The sequence below is a fragment of the Fukomys damarensis genome, unplaced genomic scaffold, assembly GCF_012274545.1.
Source record: "Fukomys damarensis isolate Sample0158 unplaced genomic scaffold, DMR_v1.0_HiC HiC_scaffold_4, whole genome shotgun sequence".
Classification (NCBI taxonomy): Eukaryota; Metazoa; Chordata; class Mammalia; order Rodentia; family Bathyergidae; genus Fukomys; species Fukomys damarensis.
In genome coordinates, this window is record NW_022900916.1 from 29,149,953 (window position 1) to 29,173,249 (window position 23,297).

Below are 23,297 nucleotides of genomic sequence, written 5' to 3' on the forward strand. Positions count from 1 at the left end.
TTTACCCTCCTGTCATGAAGCCGTAGCAACTCTATGGCTTAAGAAGAAGAGGAGCATCTGCACATGCTCAACTCATAGCCCATGGTGCTTTCTGGTCTGTTCCTTTCCTGAGCTAAGGCATGAGCTAAGAAGGACAGTTTGGGAAATAAGTTGAATTCAAGGAAAACATACTAAGGTGCCCACTTGTCACAGATCCAAGCTTCATCCTGCATTTTAACTTTATGCAGTGCTTGAGTTGATGTTTTGATCTTCAACTCGGATTCCCATTTTATTTTTTTAATCACTTCCACCTTAGGAGGATGCCAAAATCTTTCACTAGGTATAAGACAGAGAGAGGGGCCCTCTTCTCCACTATAATAGCTCAGTGTCTGCATGGAGGAGGCATTCTAAATGTGGCTGTGTTCAATCATTTTACTATGCAAAGTTTCAAAAATAAACAAAAACAGGGAGAATGGTATAATGATCCGACCTATGTCCACTGCTGAACTTCAGTAACCAACACACAGGAATCTTCTTTCAACTACTCCTTCGCCTGACTTTAGCAAACTCAAGACATTGTACTACTTCATCCATCCATAATAGGAAGGCCTCAAATACCTTTAAAGCCACCGTCACATACATATTAACAATTATAAATATGTCTTCAACAATGAACAGATGAGCGAATCAACACACTGTGGAGAGACCAATGAAGGGTCAAAGAGGTACTGGTTCCAGCTAGTTTCCGTCCCCAGCTCTTCTTGCCCCCAGTGTATCTCACTCTGTCTCTGACTCTATCACAGAGCTAAGTCACTCACCAGTGGGAGTGCTGCTGCGGAATGAAGAGGAGGGGGTGATGGGCGGGGTCACAGGGGGAGTAAGGCTTCCACTGCTGTGGCGAGGAGGAGTGGACACATTCCCTCGAGACACTGAGCTGGACAAGGTCAGTGAGAGCTTTGGCTGAATCTTCTTCTTCAGGGACTCCTGTTCTCGGCGGGCGGCATCAGTCATGAATCTGAAAGAATAGAGGACGGGGGAAGAGTGAGTGACCTGAGCCCCTTATGGGATGTAATATAGTGTTGGGAACATGGCAGTCAACCAGGATTTGACAGATGCTTGGTCCCAGGGCAGGGGCTTGGAGGCAGGTGAGTTCCAGTCTCAAATCTCACAGCAACTTCCCTTTTGCTAGGCAGCAACGAGATGACCTTCCAGCTTCTTGCTGTCAAGGCCCCTCAAAGGCTGTTCTATTTCTTCCACACACAGAATAGATCTGTGCCCATGCAACACATTCAGTTTCAACATTTTTTCTGATTTAGAAGATTTTTCTTGCTCTCCACCCACTTATCTAAGTAGATTCAGTGGCAGGGGGTGGGTGCTGAGCTGTACAAGGAAGAAGATCACCACCAACATCTGCTGATGTTCTCATTTTTCTTAAATGGTTTCAGTTTGTCCAACACTTCTTTAGTGACATTCAAGCTTTGTTCTTTTCTCCCAGTAAAATCTAATATCTCATACAGTTATGTTATTTGAGATACAAAACAATCTATGAAATGGTATCTCCTATCTAAAGAGCACATGTTTTTGTACTACTGGAAAACTTTGTCAGCTGCATTTTTGGACTCTGATGAACAGAGGATGAACAGTGGAATGAATAGAGGATATGAAGGTGTTTAGGCAATAAAACAAACACCTATGCTCACCTTGGCTGACAGGCAGAATGTTACCATGACCCTCAAGTTTTCTCTGTACCTCTTACCATCAATTGCATTTTGTCTACTTCAGTACAATTCATCATATACTGATCTCACTGCTCTTAATCATGGTATTTTACGCCACCCATTCCACATTCTACCTACAAAATTCCTTGATATTTTTTTTTTACTACACTATGAAGTTTTGGGAGTCAAGAGATAGCTTTTATGCCTGGTGAAAGCTTACAATCAATTAAACACCCAATGAAGCAATAATAATATTGTTACATGTCTTAAAATTCTGACTTTTATACTTGGAACATGGATGGTACACTTCTTGAATAGCTGCTGCAACACAATCCAGGTATATAAACTGGATTTTTGTAAGTTCAACTGAACTGTAATAAAGATGCATGTGTTGCCATGAGTGCTTAAGAGATTTTTGTTGTTGGTGTTTTTTTTTTTCTTTGTTTTTTTTGCTACAAGATGGTGATGACTTAAAAAGAAGAAAGGAAGTTTGATGGGAAAGAGAACTGCTTGGACCTGGGAGCCAGGTACTCAATTATTTTATTAACAATTTTTTTTTCTGGTACCAGGGATCAAACTTGGGACCTTGTGCTTGCAGAGTAGGCGGTAGAACCACTGAGCTAAATCCCCAGCCCAGGTAATCATTTATTCTCAGATGCAAAATTGTCCTACAGGTCTTTCTTTAAAAAATTAATTTTATTGGTATAATTTAAATATAAGTAAGAATCACATTCATTGAAAGGAATTTGCACCTGTAAGGGGCATATCTTGCTTCATTTTTCTCTTCTAATCCCCTTCCCTCCCTTCAACCCCACATTACCTCCTTATTTACAAAAGCTTTGTTTCCATTTTTCCGTCTTTTATTTTTTTCCCTTTCCCTACCCTTTTCTTCTTTTAAAGAAGAAAACTTCTTTTTTCTCTCATCTACTTCTATGCAAAATACAGACTCTCAGAGAAAAATGCTGTCTGTTCTTACTTTTTTTTTTTTTTTTTTTTTTTTGGTACTGGCGATTGAACTCAGGGCCTTGTGCTTGCTATGCAGGAACTGTGACACTGAGCTACAACCCGGCCGGCCCCTGTCTGTTCTTATTCTAAGCAGAATCACTAACTAGCATAGCACTAAGCTTTGCACAGTGGAGTATGTGGTGTGCCAGGGAGGGGCCAAATGCATAAGATGAACATGTAGCTTTTTCCAGGAAGACCAATTGTCCTAAAATGGTGGATAATTCAAATTAGTTTTTCAAGCAGTAAAATAAACACAGATATATTATGAGGTGGAAAAAATTTACATCTTGCATTTTAGGTAAGAGCATGGTAGTGACGTTAAAACAGGCCAGGGTTCAAGCTGTGGCAATGAAATGTGAGGCCAGGTGATAAAACTTTTCTAAACTTCAACTTCATTCTCTGTAAAATGAGACTATAGGTTGAATGTATCTTATCTGAGTTCTTAGGACCAAACGTTCCAGAGTTTCTTGGATTTGGGAAGATTTGCATAGACTTTACCAGTTAAGAATCTCTAGTCTGAAAATTTAAAGTTTTAAGTTTTAGGGGCTGGGGCTTTAGCTCAGTGGTGCCACCACTTGCCTCACAAGCACAAGGTCCAAGTTCAATCCTCAGTACCAAAAAAAAAAAGTTTTAAGTTTTAGATCTTGGAGTATTTTGGATTAGGGATGCTCAACCTGCAACAATTATGGGTAAAGTTAATTCTTTTCTGCACGAGAACTTAATCTTTCGCTAACTCTGGGAACGCTCCTAATGTGACAACAGTGACCCTTTCATGGTCTGGAAAGTTAGGCATCCTGATTTGTCTTCTTGGGAATGGTCATCTTGTAAGAAGCGTGTCCCTTTGGGGACACTGGGAGCTATCCCTGTGGAGTGTTATAAGAACTCTAACTCTGGTGGGGTGGAGCCCCTTATGCCAGGACAGTTCCTCCCTTGTCTTCTGCATCAGAGTAGACTGATGCTGCCCTGCTGGCAAGCCACTGCTGCCCTCCATCCCTCGGAATCGACCCTGTGCCCTATGCAGCCTGTTGTTATCTCGAGTCTCCATGCTCTGGGGCTAAGAAGAGGACCTGCTGGTGGAGAGGGCAAAAGTGTCTACTTTGGAGGACTGATATGAGGGTTAAATGTGGTAACTTGCCTGTCACATAGGCAATGCCTCGAAACACAGATGTGGCTTTCCCTATTATCCCATAAAGTGGTAGAATGTGGTTGTCTCTATTTTGCCTCCCTTACTCAACTCCAAGTTCCTTGGGGAGGCACTGCTTGTTTCTGGTTCTGAAAACACCTAGGATTTGCCTCTTGTGCAGGAGAAATTCCATTTGTGGGCTGCTGATTGGGAATAGGTGCACAGAGCACAGACCTAGTGTTAGAAACTTGCCAAAATAAGAGAGTTTCTTCTTGTCATCTCTTGGGTTAAAAGGTGTCAATAACTCATACTTTCTTTAAATACCCCTCTTCAGCTCAGACATAAAACAATATAAACACCCAGAGAGCTCATACCACCACCTTCACATCTCCTCATGGGCATGGTCATCTACAATCTTCTCTGTTTGGCTTATGTTTTCTCAGAGATTTCTAGAAGTCAGAACGAGGCACCATGGGCCAGGAATTTAGCTCACTGGTGCCATGCCTGTCTCACAAGTGCAAGGTTCTGAGTTTGATCCCCGGTACAAAAAAAAATAAGGCACCTATGTTAAAAGCATTAAACATGAAACATATTCGTAAATTGCTGCTGACAACCCTTCTCTTTTCCAGCCCTCCTGCTGTTCCTCTTGGATTGGTGACTGTTGATTTGGACAGACAATTATAAATCATGACAACCTTTCCACACCGAGATACACAGCTGCACAACGTTTTCTTGGACACACACAATGCCACACTAATGCTGCAGAAGTGGGCCCATGTCTCCACTACAGTTGGCCACTCTGTTCCTCTTCCCCTTCCTCTAATTAACTGTGGCTTTACCTATTTTTTTAGTTAATAAATTCAACTTTCAAGCAGCATTCCATCAGTGCAGCTATTTGTCAAAAGCAGGCAGATTCCCAATGGCAAGGAATCTCTGAGACGAGCTTATAGAGAACCTAATGCAGCAGGGTAAAGGTTGTGATTATAGCCAAGTAACTAAAGATATAGGACTTGGCTTTGACCAGGAAACAAGACAAAACCATTTTTCATCTCCAACACAGCTGTATTCTAACACATCCATGCAGGACCACAGCCCAGATCTTCCCACTTTTGGGGCTGAGAATGTTTCCTCATTTCTGAGCTAAGAGGGTTCTGGTTCAGGAAGTTGTGTTACTCTGGGCTGTAGAACTTTCCTCAGTGGGTCCTGACATGATCAGTGATCTTTTCTGAGGCCCTTGGTAATCACAGCTGATGTGGGGTTTGACAGCAGGAAGAAGTTAATTCAGATCACCTAGTTCAATCCCCTCATTTTTCACAGTAATGGCCAACTGAGGTGGGGTGATCTATTCCAGGTCACTTGGCTGGTGAGTGGCAGAGCTGAGATCAGAGCACACTCAAGCCTTGGCATTCAGAAGCAAACACTCCTGTGAAGAACTCTGCACCTGCTAGTTAGTACTTGACATTCACATCATGGTTTTCAAAGTTGAGAATTGTTGAGGAGCTGGTGCTTCCGGCCTGTGGAAGAGGTGAGGTTCTTACTGTAAGTGGGCAGTGCTTGTTCTGCTAGGTGAAGATGCTTGGCTCCTGAGGGGCCTTGGATTTGCAATCCCTGCAGGCTGAGTTTTGGGGAAGGCTGGCTGTGCTCATCTCCCTGAAGTTTTATTACCTTTGCCAAGCTAACTGCTCTGATCTTGGGGCAGCAGTGTGTTGGAACCGGCTCCTACTGGCTTGTAAGAACGGACCACTTGATTTTCAGGGATATTTGTGAACTGGATGTTAAACTGCCATTATTAAAAAAATTAATTTATGTAAACATAATTAAATCAAGTATGTTAAAAACAAAGAGATTTAACTCAAAGCTAACTCACTTCTTGGTTACTTTACCACATCTTACTATGTTCCTGAGATTGTTTACATTAATAATGAATCTGTTTGGTAGAATAACTATATAAGATTATGCCACTATTCTGGGTTTAGTGACATCATGTTAGTAGCTTGAAACTGGCCACGGTGGAAGTGTTTATACCATAGAAGTTGGCAAATCTACAAATCAGGACATTTTTCCTTCCCATGAGTCAATTGTTAAAAATTGGTCAGTATACACTCTAGTTATTGTTTTTTAATGTGGAAAAAAGGATTTGAATCAGTCTCCTTGCTTACTGACTAGAAGAACTAACCAAGGAGGGGATAAAGAATAAATAAGATATGTTTCTTTTCTTTTTAGAAATGACAAGAAGTGCCATATCTTATTAAGGAACATAAACTTTTTATGGATTTGTGACTTGTGTTTCAATTTTTAAAAAAATTATGGAAGACATACATGTACATGAATATATGTATTTATGCAGGATGCTTAAAGAATAATAAAATGATAATCCATGTACCAACCATTCAGCTTGTAAAAAAATGACCAGAAGTTTTGAAGTTTCTTGCATGAAAACCCTTCTTTTTCCTAGGAAAATATTACCCAGATATAACTACAGTATAGTTGATTTTTCAGGGTTTTTCCTTCTAACATTATTTTTCTACACATTCAGAAAATCGAGTATTTCTTAAAGGAAAAAAAGTCACTGGAGACTTCATTCACTGTTGACTAATAGCCTGGAAATCTGTGGTGAGGCAAAGCAATGTTTTCATTTTGAAACTGAAACTGCTGTAAGATTAATTTTAACTTTCCTACAAATCAGAAATGCCTAAATGACTTTAATTTAAGACGGTCATTTGTAGTAATATTTGTTATTGCTAGGGGAAGTACATATTCCTTAAGTAAACTTTCAAGACTCCATTATAAATCTTTTAAATCCTAGACCACAATGTTCATTCAGTGTGACATGTTAAACATGGAAACATGAATATAACCCCACAGGGGGGAAATGTCAACTGCTGGTCCAGGGAGACCAGTTTCAACCACAAACTCAGGAAATTTACAGAATTTGCTGGAATCTGGGCAGAGACTCCACCGCCACCTCACTTGATGGCCAAGACACCTGAGTCTATGGGCTCTACTGGGGAAACCTCACTTGGCTTTCAGAGGCACCGGAGGACCTAGAAATGGAAGCAGCCACTCAAAGCTTCAGCCTCTTTTGCAAAAACAAACAAAACTGAAAATAATCCCAACTCTGAGATGCATGGTGTGGTTTGGTTATTATATGACTCTGGAGAGGGTGTGTGGTCCAGAGGTCTAAGCTGTGTGTTGTCAGAAGGCTTGTTCTGGAGCAAAGTCAACACTCTTGCCTGTGGAAGTCACACCTTCCTTTCTGGTCCTCGTTTCCCTACTTGTTAAAACTGATGAGTTTTCATGCAGGCACAGTGCCTGCAATCTCCACTACATGCAAGGCTGAGGCAGGAGGATCATAAGGTCAAGGCTAGCCTGGGCAACTCAGCAAGACCCTGTGTCACGATAAAATAAAGAAGTGCTGGGAATTTAGCCCAGCACGCCCTGGATATAACCTATAGTACCCCGCACAAAGGAGTTTTACATGTAGAGGTACATGGATATATGGAATATATATCTCCTTTGGATCTTCTTAGCTCTAGCAGTAAATGATTCCAATAAGAGAACAGTGCAGTGTTCTTCAAATTTGGTTTGACTTGAACTGATTAGCAGACATGCATCGGTAATTCTAGAACTTGGGAGGCTGAGCAGGAAGACCAGACTAGCCTGGGTTCCACAGTGAGTTTGAGGCCAGCCTAGACTATGTAAGCAAGACCTGTCTAAAGAAAAGTGTGGGGGAGCCTGGGAAGGAGGAAAGAAATAACAAGAAATATATCTTAATATAGTGATTCACTACACACATAGATAAAGGGGTCCACAACTTACAATTTTAAAATCTCCAAAGCTCTAAAAACTGGAAAACTAAAAAATAATTTGGTAGCAAAACTCAATGAAAGACAAACCCTGACCTGAAATGCCAAAAGGTTACTTTTGTAATATATCATGCTTGGTGTAAATATTCATATATTTAGCACATAAATATTAATGTGCTTGATGATATGAAGCAGACTTAGGTCCGCTGGGAGCGTTATATAATACAATATGTAGTATTTGCATTATGCTACATTTATGAAGACTGAAAAATTATAAATTATGAAGCATCTGGACTCAAGAATAAGACATTTTATGTAAATATTTGAAATTAAAGCTTCATGAATGTCAAGTACATGTGATATATTCTTATTTTATTTCATTTTAACAAAATATGCTATGACCATTACTTTGATTTATTAATTTCTTAATAGAGTTTAAAAATAGTATAGCAGTTAAGAAGTGAGGTTTGGAGGTTCACTGTCTAGACTATAATCTCTGATCTGTGCTCACAGGTGTGTGTGATGGTTAATTTTTTTTTTTTTTTTTTTTTTTTTTTTTTTTTTTTTTTTTTTTTTTTTTTTTTTTTTTTTTTTTTTTTTTTTGGTACTGAGGATTGAACTCAGGACCTTGTGCTTTTGAGGCAGGCGGCAGTGGCACCCCTGAGCTAAATCTCTGGCCCATGTGTGATGGTTAATCTTGACTGTCAACTTGATTGACTTGAGAGACACCTAGGAGGTCAGTAAAGCACACTTCTAGCGGTCAGGGGGGTGTGACCTCGGGACCATATCTGGTCTTGGGTGCTTCCTTGGTTGTCCTGCTTCCTGGCTGCCATGAAGAGAGTGGCTCTTTCTGATATGTCCTTCTGCCATGATGTTCCTGTCTTGGAGCCAGTTGACCATGGAACTCTGAAACTGTGAGGCAAAATAAACCCTTCCTCCTTTAAATTGTGTATGTCAGGCACTTTCTCGCATTGATAGAAATGTGATTAATACACTGGGTGACCCTGGGCAAGTTACCTAACCTCTCTGTGCCTCAGATTTTTCATTGCTGATAGTGACAGGGCATATATGGGATGAAAGAGTTAATACACAGAAAGTCTATGGAACACAGCATGACCTTCGGTGCTTGGCAAGTGTCAAGTTCCCAGTTCTTTACAGATGTAAACAATACCTGTACCAGAGATCTTAATTCACAAATCTTTCAGTTCTGAAGCCAGCAATCTGGATTAACTGTCCGCTGAAGTACTGAGTACTTGAATAAGAATTGCCTTTGTAGGGGCTGGGGATTTAGCTCAGTGGCACTGTGTGCCTTGCCCCCCCGCCCCCCAAAAAATGCCTTTGTGAGTTCTGTAGTTTTGGAAAGCAAAGAACCACTCGATTGATTCTACAGACATTTATTAAACTTCTGCTACAGTCATAGGCAGATTCAAGAATCAGTTGCTATAACTGAAATTCAATGAGATGGGGTTGGTTTTTTTTTTTTTCATTTGAGACAATATACTAGGGGTTATTTATAAATATATGACCTCTTCTTTATTTTCCTGACTTTATTCATGAAGGAGCACCAAACTAGAGGGCTCTTCTAGCAGGACAGGCCACAGGAGAGCCTTTCTACAGGCAGTGGACAGCAGGGCGTCTTCCGACCTGGGAGTGTCTCTTTCCACTAGGGAGATCCATCTGCAATGTTGCACAAGACTCCACTGCAGTTACCACCAGGCCCTCTGCAGAAAGCACCAGGCCAATATGCTACCTTTGAAGCTCCAAAGCTTTGTTCTTCCTTTTCATTGGCCCCGGGGGCACTGCCATTTTTCAGTAAAAACTTAGTGAAAATCAAAATCTTTGAGAATAACTGCAGGAAGCTGGCAGATGGATCATGAGATTACAAACAATTCCAAATCTTGGAATTCATCTCTCTAGACAATGCAATTTCTGACATGACAAGGACAATCATCTAAACCTTCTAGGAGAGAGTCCAACCTGGAGATTGTGGAGTTTTCTTTTCTCTGGCCATTTCTATGTGCAATCCAGAACAAGGATGGACAGAGAGCCAGTAAATCAACAAAAGGACCCAGAGGACATTGTACTGGAGGCCATGGGAAATGGCAATAGGAATAATGTGTACATCTCAGCATGCAATCATGTGTGGTCCACATGTCAAGGATTTGGCTGCTCTGGGTCTCAATGTAATGATGACTTTCAGAATGCACATCTGCTACTAAATTCACGGACAGGGCTTCTCGTTTTAGCAGCAACTTGAATCCACAGTGCAGCTGAGGAGTATTTGGTTAAAAGACCTAGCCAATGAAACATGACCTTGAAAGCAACAAGTGGAGTAAGCATTTGTCAGTGTTCTTCATTAACAGAATGGCCTTTACTTGTGACCTGCGGTCTTAGTAAGTGTTCTCAGTAGACAAAAGAAATTTTGTACTCTTAAATAAAACAAATTTCAGAAGGTTTCTAGTAATGTTTCAAATATTATGTTTCACTTCTCACTCCAGAGTTACTTTTGGGTTCATGATCTGAGGCTCACTGGGTGGATTTTGAAGCTTCATAGAACTTGCAGCATCACCAAAATTTGGAGGCCCCTTTAACATGCTACTATTAAAATTTTAATGCAAAATAATAAAAGTAGAAGTATCCTGGAAAAAGCTACTCCATCAGATTAGTTTGGCACTTGTGAGAAGGGTGTGTGTGTGTGTGTGTGTGTGTGTGTGTGTGTGTGTGTGTCTGTCTGTGATTTTTCACCTTACATTCACATTGTTTGGAGGATAATCTGTGACGGACTCAGCCCACCTGGCCAATGGGCCAGGCTTTTTTCTTAGACATCAAGCAAAAGCTGACATATTTGTTTTATCAAAACAGACACTAGTTTTTTTTTCTTTTTACTTTCTTTTCTTTTACAAAGAGCATATCAGATATACATGGAAAGATGTAGTTTCTAGTCTCTGAGTAGTTCTAATCCAACTTACACAAAATAAATGAACACCAGGCTAAGCAGATTTCTTATCAGATCTTGTAGCTAATTTTGTTTATGAATGTTCACTTTAGTTTTGGAGACAGAAACAGGAGAAAAGATAAAGAGGTAAGGAGAAAAAGACAAGAGGTGATCTTTTCCCTATATAATCACATCCCCCCCCCGCCGCCCCGCCCTCTGTCTCAGCTGGGGATCAAATCCAAGGCCTTACAAGTGCCGGGCTATCACTAAACTACATCCAGTATTTTATTTTGTATTTTTCTATTTTTAAAGGTGGCTACAATAAGTTGATATTCTCTAGAGTACATTGTAGCTTGCACATTCTAAATTTTTAAATAATATTTATTAGTAACATTGATTAGATGATTTTTAAAATTTCAAGGGTACCTTATCTAGCTACCATCTACCATCACCAGCCTATATTTTTTTAAAAAGCATTTTAACATAAGACATATAGGAAAGGCATAATATCAGAATAAAATAGTCCTTTACAATTTTTTTTAACAATTCTGGGGAACAAACCCAGAACCTTGCACATGCTAACCACATGCTCTAACACTGAGCTACACCCCACCCTCTGAATAATCCTTTCTTGTTCTTCTTTGTCCTGAAATTATAATAATAATCGAGCACAGGAAAAACATGCTTAGAATTTTTGGTGCAGAGAAGCTATAATATAAAATTTAATTTGTCATTATAATTGCATATGTACATGGTAATGTATCATTTGTATTGTTTATAATTACTCTCTAGATAGAAGGTATTCAAATATCCAACTTTGTTTTCTATCATTTTGTTAAAAATTCAGTTTCAAGAAATGTTGGCTGAATGGAATTCTTACATTTAGGCAGAATTTCTTGGAATGTTTGGGGCAAATAAAAAGGCAAATACAAGAGAACCCAAGTGAAGCAGCTTCTCTCTTCCAAGAGCTGGCGGAAAGGTGAGCCCAACACACAGGGAAAAGTGTACAGGGTACCCTGGCAACTCACAGGCAGCCGATTGGTAAGAATGGCCTCATGAACAGCACTATTCAAAGGCCAGGAACTGCGGTGTGGACAATTCTTAGGAACCACTTTTTTCTTTTTAAAGCAATATCTTTTCCTGAATTTTAGCACTCAAATGAAATCCATGCACCAAAGCTGAGTAACTGAAATAACAAACAAAATTCCACCCGTGAATACACACTATTTCTTTGTATGTTCCCAGTAAAGTTTAGGTGTTTTCTCCACATCTATGGAATAATATAGTTAATCTACTGTAATGAAATTCTGGCTCAGAGTCCAGCAACCACTCTGTTAAGTCATGGTCAGCATAAATTATCAGTGAAGCAATTAATTTTGATTTACTTTAGCTTAAATAAAGTAAACCAGGGGTCTGTTTCATTGTCAATGTCAAGAATTAAAAAACATTTCTAAAAACAACACCACAACTCCTTCCTTGGTTTGGAAGCCAGACCCTCTCTTGGCAATCTATGTAAATACCAATGAACAAAACAAAGAAGTTATACTTTAAGTGATTTTGTGGTACAAAATTACAAATAGCTTTAGTTTTCTTGTTTTGCCTACTCTGAAAGTAAACTAAATTACTTACTGAAGTTTCAGTTTAAACTGCTAATGAGATGATGCATAATTCTCCCCATAAACTGGGAGAAGCTTAAAAAATAAAGAAAAATGAGATTTATGGCCTCCTGGAGTTTCAGTTCTAGCACATGACTGGGAACACAACCTGGTGGTTGAAACTCAAAGATCTGGAGGCAAACTCTTGATTTGACAGACTAGGTCGGTCAAGCTTAGGTAAACCGTTTTTACCCTTTCTAGACTGGGGACCTCATTATAAAACAGGTGACCCTAACACATCCTGGATGTTATATCAAGATCTCGTGAGGTAAATGCATGAAAATCACTTGACCCAACGTAATACTCAGTATGTGCCAGGACGCTACTCAGACACTCAGCATTTCTGTAGGTATGCCTCTGTGTCCCTGACCCTCACCAGGAATTACAAGAGCCTGCTTTTACGTGTAACAGCCATCTGGTTAGATAATTCCTACAGAAGAGAGAATTTTGGGGGGAAGCTATGTCCACCACAGAAGCGCTTACCAGTTATCTAAGTCTGGAATCAAACATCTTCATTTCCAAAGTAAAGCAATTCTCTATATGATGTTAGACTTAGGCAAGCTCTTCTTTTCTTCTGACCGGGTGGGATGGGCACCACTCACTCAATGTTCAGCTAGGAACAAGCGACTGCTGAGAACAGTGTGGCAGATGGGGTGCGCGAGAAATCTCTCTTTAGTAAAATGCTGTATTGAAATGGGAGAGGGGACGTGAGAGGGAATGGTAGAGACGAGGTTCTTTTTTTTTTTTTTTGGTACTGGGATTCGAACATGGGACCTTGTGCTTGTGAGGCAGGCGGCGGAACCACTGAGCTACATCAGGCCTTTAAAATGTACACACATTGGCTTTAGGGTCTTCTGTCATGCACTCTGCCCAGGCGTTGCTAACAGATCACAGCCTTCTTGTCTGCACTGCTTTTGGATTCAGCCTTAGACTGCCTCAGCACCACAAGTTAAGTAGTCACTACAAACCAACGAAGGTGACATATAAGCTGAAAGTTTGTGCCATGTTTGATTTATCCATTTCTCTCCTCCTCCATTATTTGCTGAGATCTCAGCCTACACTTGACTCAACTGGTACATAATGTATTCACTCCCAGAGAAATAAAGAATAGAATTGGTGGGCCAGAAATATAATATCTGAGAGAAAGGAGCTGAGCACACCTAAGATCAGAGTTACCCCCAAATAAAGCAAGAATATTAAGTACATATCCAGATAACATCTAATCACGAATGCAAATATGACTCATTAGTGCTCAATCAAATTTAATTTTGAGTTACACGTGCTCACTTATATAGAGTAGCATCAGTAGATTGGCATCATTCATGAATAGAGTAGTATTTTTTTTTCTTAAATGGATTACTCTATTAGATAGTGAAACTACTTTTCAAGTAAAATTAAGTTTATGCATAGTTCATCCTTTGACAGTATTTGCACGCGGGCATTTCAAGCTCATGGACTTCAAGGTACATGAACCTGTGGGCCTGATTTTTTTTCCATTTTGCTGTCGGAGTTCACTGCTTCTAGACTAGCGTGTTAAATGAAATTCACGGGAGGCCACTGTTTTGGACAGAGCTCCTGCCCTATGCCCCAGAAGACCAGAATAGTCACTTCTGCTAGATACCACATAATCCAATAGAGAGAGTCCAGAGAGTTTTAAAAAAAAAAGGACAGTCATATCAACCAGAAATGGTCTGTTTTACATACACTGGTATGAGAAAAGTCCCCTCTACTTTTTGTTCCCTGTTTCAGTTTGTTCAGCTCTTCTCTGCCCATAAAACCAATCTCCCATGCTCCTTTCATGGGAACATTATTCTGTTCTATAGGAGATGTTGCTCAATCCTAGAATTGCTAATAAGAGCCAATTAGATCTTTAAATTTGCTTTAATTTTGCCTTTTGACAAGGGTTCACTTTCTTGATTTCCAGGAATCCTAGGCATTGGATGCAGTGGGGTCTTGGACCTTCATTTACTCAACAAGAAGGCCTAGGCCCGACCATTCCTGCACAGACAACAAGCAAAATGCTTTAAAGGGGCGGTGTGGTTTATACCCAGCTGCAAGCATTAAAGCTATAATTACACTAATTAGGGGTTTGGGATAATCAGGTTGGCCTGAGTGGGGGCCTGAAACCTGTGAAGAAAAGCTTTGCTAAATAAACCAGCAGGATAAACAGGATTGTGGGAAATATGCATCTCTGGGAACCAGCTGATGCTAAGGATTATTGCACGCCTTTGGCATGCAAATGCAAGCCATTTGCTGCAAACAGCAGAGGAGCTGGAGGCTTTCTAAACTGCTAGAAGAAACACTTCATTAGTAGTTAAGTACAGTGGAAGCAGGTCAATTTCAAACTATCCACAAGCCCCCTTAAATAATGAGATCCCAGCAATTTGCTAAAGTAAAACATGGGTCCCTGCCATGAAGGGAACTTTACAAAGATTTTCACTTACACCTCCCATTCAACTGCCTGGGGGATTCTTCATTAAGTTACCTAACCTTGTGTTTCTTATTGTGAAACCAAAGCCACCCAGAGAAAAAGTCTAATTCTTTCCCTCACTGGGAGTGCAAAGTTGGTTAGCAATGCCTTGGCCCAAAGGCAGAGAAAACAGGTCTGGATAGACCTGCAACCAAACTTTTGTTTTCCATTCAAGAAAGTGGAAGAAATATGGGGTCAGTTTCTCTTCATCCTCTGCATCCCATGGAATCTCCAATTGCCACGGGCTTCAAAAGGAAATTCTCACCCACCCTTATAAATGGAGGTAGTTTCCATGGAGAGGATAGGAGGGAAGATTAAGAAGGGGTGGCGAGAAAGACGTCCACATGGTTATCATCTTAAACAGTCTAAGGTGAAAGTTTAAAAAAATTTCTTTTTTGGTACTGGGGATCGAACTTGGGTCCTTGTGCTTGTGAGGCAGGTGGCAGAACCACTGAGCTAAATCCCCGGCCCCAGAAGTTAAAATTTTTTAAAAACTGAAATTTATAAAAATAAAACATCTGTAACACTCCTCCCCAAATTTACAGTGGGGCTTTGGTGACTATTCACAGCCCAAGTAGCCTTAAAGGCACAATGCAGGATTTGGGAAAGAGAAATTCTGGGAACTACAAACACAATGCCAGCACTGCCCATTAAAACTGGGAGAAGACTCAGGAATGCCACAGTCAAGCCCCTGCCGGGTCCTGATTCGTGATTGGTGCAAGTAGTGTTTGCAGTCCTACTGCTTAATCACACCGCTGGCTTCGGCCTAATTTATGCAATGAATCGCTCTTTCCCTGTGTCTGCTTCACTTCCTGGAAGAACGTTAGGAACTTGTGAGGAGGCATTTTGTTTTTCAGGTTACCCTGAAGCCATTCAGTAGGTAATTCACTGAATGGAAACCCAGTGTCTCTGAAAGAGTTAATTCACCTCCTGAGGGCCTGGAGAATCTGCCTCATCAGGTCTAATGGAACCAAAGGGGAACCATCATGGAACCGCTTAGATGATTTATTTTCTTCTTTTCTTCCCCTTTACCTTTCCCCTTCCTCTTCTCTTTCCTTCCTCTCCTCTCACACTGTCTTTTGTATTTAACCTTTTCTAATCATGCAACATGTTAAGGAAAAAAAAAAAACCCAAAAACTAAATTCCATATTTGTTGGACAAGGAGTGAGAAGGGTCTTTCCTAAGGTCTATCTTATCTCTCCTCTCTTCCTACAGGCAGAAGAAAGTAGAACCAGGAGCCTCTACCTGTGAATGGAGCTCCCCGTCTGCATCAGGGTTCAGCTCAAATCCACTATTCCTCTCCAACTCCTGCCTGCTTAAAATCTCCAGGAGGAGGAGTTCCAGCTTACCACCCGTGGATGCCTTCCAGATGCCTCTTTCCTTTCTGTTCAAGTAAAGACATAATTGTCTTTTATGTTTTCCTTTTTCAGTCCTGGGGACTGAAGTCAGGGGCATTTTACCACTGAGCCACGTCCCCAGCCTCTGTTTATTATTAAATTTTGAGATGGGGTTTCACTATATTGCACAAGTTGGCTTTGAACTTTCATTTCTTCTGCCTCAGCCTCCTGAGTCGGTGGGATTAGCCTGTGCCACTGTACCCAGCTACTTCAGTCATCTTTAGCCCTTTTCTTCCTATTTCACATTGTCAATTATACCATTAGGATCTAATTTACAATTATAGTTTTTCACACCAGAGGAACTATTTGGTATTTACACATGTGTGACTTATTTATTTCACTTAAGAGTGTATCCTCAATATGCATCCATTTTCCTATAAATGACTCTAATTTCTCATTCTTTATGGCTGAGTAGTATTCCATTTTATAGAAAAACCACATCTTCTTTATCCAGTCTCCAACTGATAGGCAAATGGGCTATTTTATCTGTAAAGAGGGTTTATATTTATTTGCTTACTTATTACCAGTTCTGAAAGAATGGAAGGTGCTTTTACAGGATAAAGTACATAAAACAGAATGAATGGTAAGTAGGACAAGAGAAAACAAAACAGAATGAGACAGAGTACTGAGGCAGGAATGCAATGAAACCACACAAGGGCGAGAACCACCTCTTATTTGCTTTGTGGGTTGAAAGTTTCTGAAAATACTTATAAATTGAAAAGTTTTGAACATAGGTATGTAAGAAATTGTTCCCAATATTTTCAGTAGCTATTGGAAATAGTGCAGAAGTACTCTGTGTGCTATAATTCAACTTAACAAGTATTTGTGAAAGGCTTGCTGTCCAAGGGCTGAGTATAAGGCAGAACTCTGCTCTCCAATTGCTGCCAACAGCCTGGCAGGGGAGCCCAAAGGAGGGCACAGAAAGCTCCAAAGCAGAGTGCAAGGGGACATTCTAGAAATAGGTCAGCTCAAAAGAGAAGCCACCTTTATGATTAGGACAGGGCCTGTACACTCACCTCACCTATCTTCTGTTAGGCTTACGTCTATGTGAATCCTAGGTACCACTGCTGCCAGACTGCATTTCAACTTTCTCACATTTTAAGCACAACTGCTGTAAAAGCAGCACTCATGTCCCGTATAAGAAAATGCTGCTTGCCAGCCAAGGAGGTGAGGGAATGTAGCCACATTTACTCTGCTGTTTGCACTGAGTCTCTTCTCTAGGCCTATCACTTCTTAAAAAATAACAGGATAAGAATTAACTTTCATTTTCATGCAGGGTCCTTTCAAAATCTTACACATCTGTTCATCCTCAAGCGCAAAGTAAGGGATCCCTGAAATCATGCATGGGGCCTCTCTGTCTTGCAAATTTCCCCTTTAGCATGCTAATAAAACCTATTTTATTTGTGTCAGTAACTAGAGTGCCATTTACTTTCCATAAAGAATTTTCACTGTTGAAGAAATGAAGCCTGGCTCTTAAGCAAGCTTGGACTGGGCCTCGGTAACCAATAAGATGGCGACTGCCAGCCATTTTAGCTACAAATTGCTGTTAAGAGTTTACTATCACAGGATGATTCCTTCAAGCAGGCCCTATTAAAAAAATAATCACCATCTGCTAGACTCCCTTCTTTTTTATTAAACTGGTCATTAATTACTGGTAGCAACTAATTTCATCTGGATTTTATTGAGTAATTATAACATAAACAAGGGAGGATATCGAGCTTCTTGCCTTGCTGAAGGAAGGAATTCTTTATAATGCTACGTTTCGAAAGGGGGCTGTAATAAACCACCCAATTCTATTTAATATGGTAATTATAATTCTCAAAATTTATCCTTCCTATGGTTAACGAGTATCTTCTTTCAGCTTAGCTCAGCCTGACTTCAGCTTGGGTCATTAACTAGTCCGCGCCACTGTTAACAATAGATCTTTCATGGGTTATTGCTTCATTAATTGAGGTGAATAATTTGATCACTACCATTTATTTTAAAATTTCATATTCCTAGTATATAACAATATGACATTGTTGTACAGTAATTAAGAATGGAGTGAGTTTCAATGTTTTGATTAGAACAGGTTTATTATTCTCAGTAAGGTAAAGTGCAAAGTTCTACCTGTTTTTGCTTTTCAACTACAACATTTAGGTTAAAACATTTGAAACAAGCCATTAATTTAATAACGTGCTTATCCAAAACAAATCATAACTCATTTCTTTTTATGGCAAAAGTAATTGAGTAATGAAAATCATCCCACTGAAAAAGGGTAGTAAATATGTTGACTTTATTATTAATACTTAATTTTGGTTAATAAGGCAGCCATTACATTTGAAACATGATGGGCCTGATTTACAGACTTATTCAAGATATTATCTAGTAAATACTGGGGTTCTTACAAGAGAAGATTTGATTTTGAAATATTAACTAGGATTCAACTAACATTTTAGTTCACAATGAGAAATATTTGGTCTTAAACCTCATATCTCTGTACCTCACAAATTCCTTAAAGATTTAAATTGTATGCACGTATACTCATGCATATGTGCATGCATAGGGGGGCATCTAAGAGAGTCATACATCAAATCACTTTGCACTGAAGTGAAATAGAATTCTCTGGGTAGTCACTATTGGTTGCTCATCTTACACTCTATCCAAAAGGAGTTCACAATAAATAAAATACCAAAAGGACATTAGTTACACCTGAAAGATCTGTACCCTAAGTCTCAGACACATTTTAGTGATGGGTCTGAGACAGGAATAACAACACAACAACAAGACCACCACCACCACCAAAACTTATTGAATGTAAGTGATTAGTACAATTTTTCTCTCTGCTTCAAATACTGTAATAGGATTATAGTTGATTCTTGTTATTTATAACAATAAATTGCTACCAACCCTGCTCACAGGAAGATAGAAATCTAGGGTACTGTGAGCCTCTGGTTGCAAGATTTTCATCACCAGATCAACACACAACCTTGTTTAATGTATGTTTTTGTTAAAATCCCCTTACTTAATACATATTGCTGATTAATTGGACTTCTGACCAGCAGCACTATGACTCACGTCTGGAGGAAGGTGATCTAACACTCATATTTCTCCAGAAGGCATATCACAGTCTTCTCTTGCTTAGAGACACTAGACAGCACTTTAGGACTATCCTTGGGGCCTTTTAAAACAACCAACAAAAAGAACAAAAAAGCAAAAGAGGTGATGTTAACTAGATTGCAGAAAGGACACTTGGTAGTAGGACAGCTGAGAGAAAAAAGCAAAGCATCACCTTTGATTTTGGTTGGAGACTGCACATTTCAGTGCATGTCCCTGAAACCTGTGAGCACAGATTCTAGAGTTGCAAATAAATTTTGGCATGAATTTAAATTAGCCAACACCTAATCCTCAAATATTGAAAAGTGACTTATTTATACTGTAGGCTCTTACTACTTGTTTGCCTAAGTGTTGTTATAGTTGCTTGTCCACTGTAATTCTTTCTCACCAAGAGACAATCTTACTCTGTTACAGGACCTTCATATAATGGTAAGGGCCAGAACATACATTAATCTAGTAAAATTTGAAATAATTTTTTGGACATTAGTAGCTTCTAGAAGAATCTTAAGAGCAATTGAAGCTTCCACTGTTTGATATATCTTGGGGACATTTCAAGTTCTTCATAAACATTTTCTCATTTATATATTTCAGAAAGGGCTTCGCTTAATTAAAGGTCACTAAGCATTACCCTCAGTTTGCCTCATTCTAGCATAGCTCCAACTCAACAATAAAATTTGTGATGTAAAAGATTTTCTTTCCTGTTACATTCAAGGTAGGGATATTTATAATCCAATCTTGAAAGTTGCAATTCAATTACATTTATTTAGTGGCCACATTAAGAGTCAGAGGTTATAAATGATAACCCAGATTGCTGATCCAAGAATGAAAAATTTATATCTCATTTGACAATACAGATTTTCCAGGTTCTCTGGGAAAATTAGCAGCTCTGGCATCACTAAACCCAAATTCTTACACAGCAACAGCCAACTGAGAGCAGAGAAGTCACCTGTGTCCCATAAAAGGGCCACAGGCTTTCAAATTCACTCCCTATTTTTCTCGCAGCTGCCAAGCCTACTCATTTATATCACCTGCCCAACACCAAGGTGGGAACTAGCAATGGGTCTGTTACATGTGACCTTTGCAGATTTATGATATATATTGAGACAACTGTGAGGGTACTTGAATGTGGGAAGCTCAAAGACAGACAGCAAGTTATATATTCATATTTTTCTGGATGGAAGTGGAAGCCAAGCAAACTACTGATTTGAAAGCTATGATCACACCAAGCAAAGATTATTTTTTTCATTGGGTATTCCAAACATTTGATTCTTGATAAGATTACACAGAGCCACTTGCCAACCACTGGTGCTGTTCTCCAAGTATTTCTGGCTGTCCATTATGGGTACAAGATGCAGTTGGACTACACTTCTTTATGCCCCTTGAGGTGACATATGGCACATGACATGACTGGCTATGTACATAGCAATGCTGATTGAGAGTGGTATTTCTTCCTAATAGTGACTATACAACATGTGCTAAAACCAGGTGTGATAGTGAACACCTCTTATCCCAGAACTCTGGGAGGTGAGGCATGAAGGTTGCAAGTTCAAGTCCTGCCTGGACAATTTAATGAGGCTCCACCTCGAAATAAAAAGGGCTGGGACATAACTCAGCGTGAAGGTTCTGGGTTCAGTTCCCAGCACCCTCCTCCCCATTAGAACATGCGTCAAGATAAAGCTGACAAAGTTCCTCAGTGACTATAGTAAGAGTAATTTTAATAAGCCACAGTGGACATGAAGAGTGAGCAAAATAAATTGTTGTAGGGTTAAGTCATTTAGATTTGGAGATTATTGGTCACTACTATATTATCAAACTAACCCTAATATAAAGTATAAAATTTTTATATTGCAATTTAATTTCTTTCTTTTAAAAAAATTTTTCTCCCCTTCCCCCTCTTTATCCTCTTCTTCATCCATCTTTTTAGTTCAGATGCACCTTAAAATGATCCTAATGATCTTTCAAACTCTAGATCATTGTATCTTCATCATCACTCTAGCCAGTATTTACCGCTGTGTGCAAACATCAATTCCAAAATAAGAAAATCTGTACATAATCAGCACATAAAGTATAAATTCCTTATGATGAATGTTATCATTATGTATCAACAAATGTTTTGCTAAAAAAAAAAGAAAATCACAAGATTCAGCCCTTGGTTATTTTACAGTTGCCTATATATCACGTCATCAATTAGATCAAGACATTTGGAGAACAATGATCATGTTGCAGGCATCTTTGCATCATCTTTAGCAAAGGAGCAAAATTAGCAGCTTGTTGATAGCATCCACTTGAAGAACGGATTTGTGATGGTTAGTTATGATTGTCAACTTGATTGGCTTGACAGAGGCCTAGGAGATTAGAAAGGCACACAGCTGGCTGTTCCTGGGTGTGTCAAGGGTGCACGGCATGTGGGTCCATGTCCAATCTCTGGCTCCTTTCTGTCTGGCTCTCTTCTCCTGTGTTTCCTGGCTTCCATGAGGTGTGCAGCTTTGCCCTACCATGCTCTTCCAACATTTCTGCCTCAGAGCCAGTTATCCAGGGACTGAAACCTCTGAAAACATGAGCTTAAATAAACCTCTTCTCCTTTAAAAATAACAGGATAAGAATTAACTTTCATTTTCATGCAGGGTCCTTTCAAAATCTTACACATCTGTTCATCCTCAAGCGCAAAGTAAGGGATCCCTGAAATCATGCATGGGGCCTCTCTGTCTTGCAAATTTCCCCTTTAGCATGCTAATAAAACCTATTTTATTTGTGTCAGTAACTAGAGTGCCATTTACTTTCCATAAAGAATTTTCACTGTTGAAGAAATGAAGCCTGGCTCTTAAGCAAGCTTGGACTGGGCCTCGGTAACCAATAAGATGGCGACTGCCAGCCATTTTAGCTACAAATTGCTGTTAAGAGTTTACTATCACAGGATGATTCCTTCAAGCAGGCCCTATTAAAAAAATAATCACCATCTGCTAGACTCCCTTCTTTTTTATTAAACTGGTCATTAATTACTGGTAGCAACTAATTTCATCTGGATTTTATTGAGTAATTATAACATAAACAAGGGAGGATATCGAGCTTCTTGCCTTGCTGAAGGAAGGAATTCTTTATAATGCTACGTTTCGAAAGGGGGCTGTAATAAACCACCCAATTCTATTTAATATGGTAATTATAATTCTCAAAATTTATCCTTCCTATGGTTAACGAGTATCTTCTTTCAGCTTAGCTCAGCCTGACTTCAGCTTGGGTCATTAACTAGTCCGCGCCACTGTTAACAATAGATCTTTCATGGGTTATTGCTTCATTAATTGAGGTGAATAATTTGATCACTACCATTTATTTTAAAATTTCATATTCCTAGTATATAACAATATGACATTGTTGTACAGTAATTAAGAATGGAGTGAGTTTCAATGTTTTGATTAGAACAGGTTTATTATTCTCAGTAAGGTAAAGTGCAAAGTTCTACCTGTTTTTGCTTTTCAACTACAACATTTAGGTTAAAACATTTGAAACAAGCCATTAATTTAATAACGTGCTTATCCAAAACAAATCATAACTCATTTCTTTTTATGGCAAAAGTAATTGAGTAATGAAAATCATCCCACTGAAAAAGGGTAGTAAATATGTTGACTTTATTATTAATACTTAATTTTGGTTAATAAGGCAGCCATTACATTTGAAACATGATGGGCCTGATTTACAGACTTATTCAAGATATTATCTAGTAAATACTGGGGTTCTTACAAGAGAAGATTTGATTTTGAAATATTAACTAGGATTCAACTAACATTTTAGTTCACAATGAGAAATATTTGGTCTTAAACCTCATATCTCTGTACCTCACAAATTCCTTAAAGATTTAAATTGTATGCACGTATACTCATGCATATGTGCATGCATAGCGGGGCATCTAAGAGAGTCATACATCAAATCACTTTGCACTGAAGTGAAATAGAATTCTCTGGGTAGTCACTATTGGTTGCTCATCTTACACTCTATCCAAAAGGAGTTCACAATAAATAAAATACCAAAAGGACATTAGTTACACCTGAAAGATCTGTACCCTAAGTCTCAGACACATTTTAGTGATGGGTCTGAGACAGGAATAACAACACAACAACA

The 23,297-nt window shown here is 39.3% G+C and overlaps 1 protein-coding gene across 1 annotated transcript in view; it reads right to left on the reverse strand.

Annotated features, from left to right (window-relative positions):
* Jazf1 (JAZF zinc finger 1) overlaps positions 1-23,297 on the reverse strand; it is a 144,052-nt gene that overhangs the window by 53,001 nt on the left and 67,754 nt on the right. Inside the window, exon 2 of the mRNA XM_010628281.3 lies at positions 798-994. Within this exon, the coding sequence (XP_010626583.1) occupies positions 798-990 (193 nt within the window). The 5' untranslated portion in view covers positions 991-994. The remainder of the gene's footprint in view (positions 1-797; positions 995-23,297) is intronic.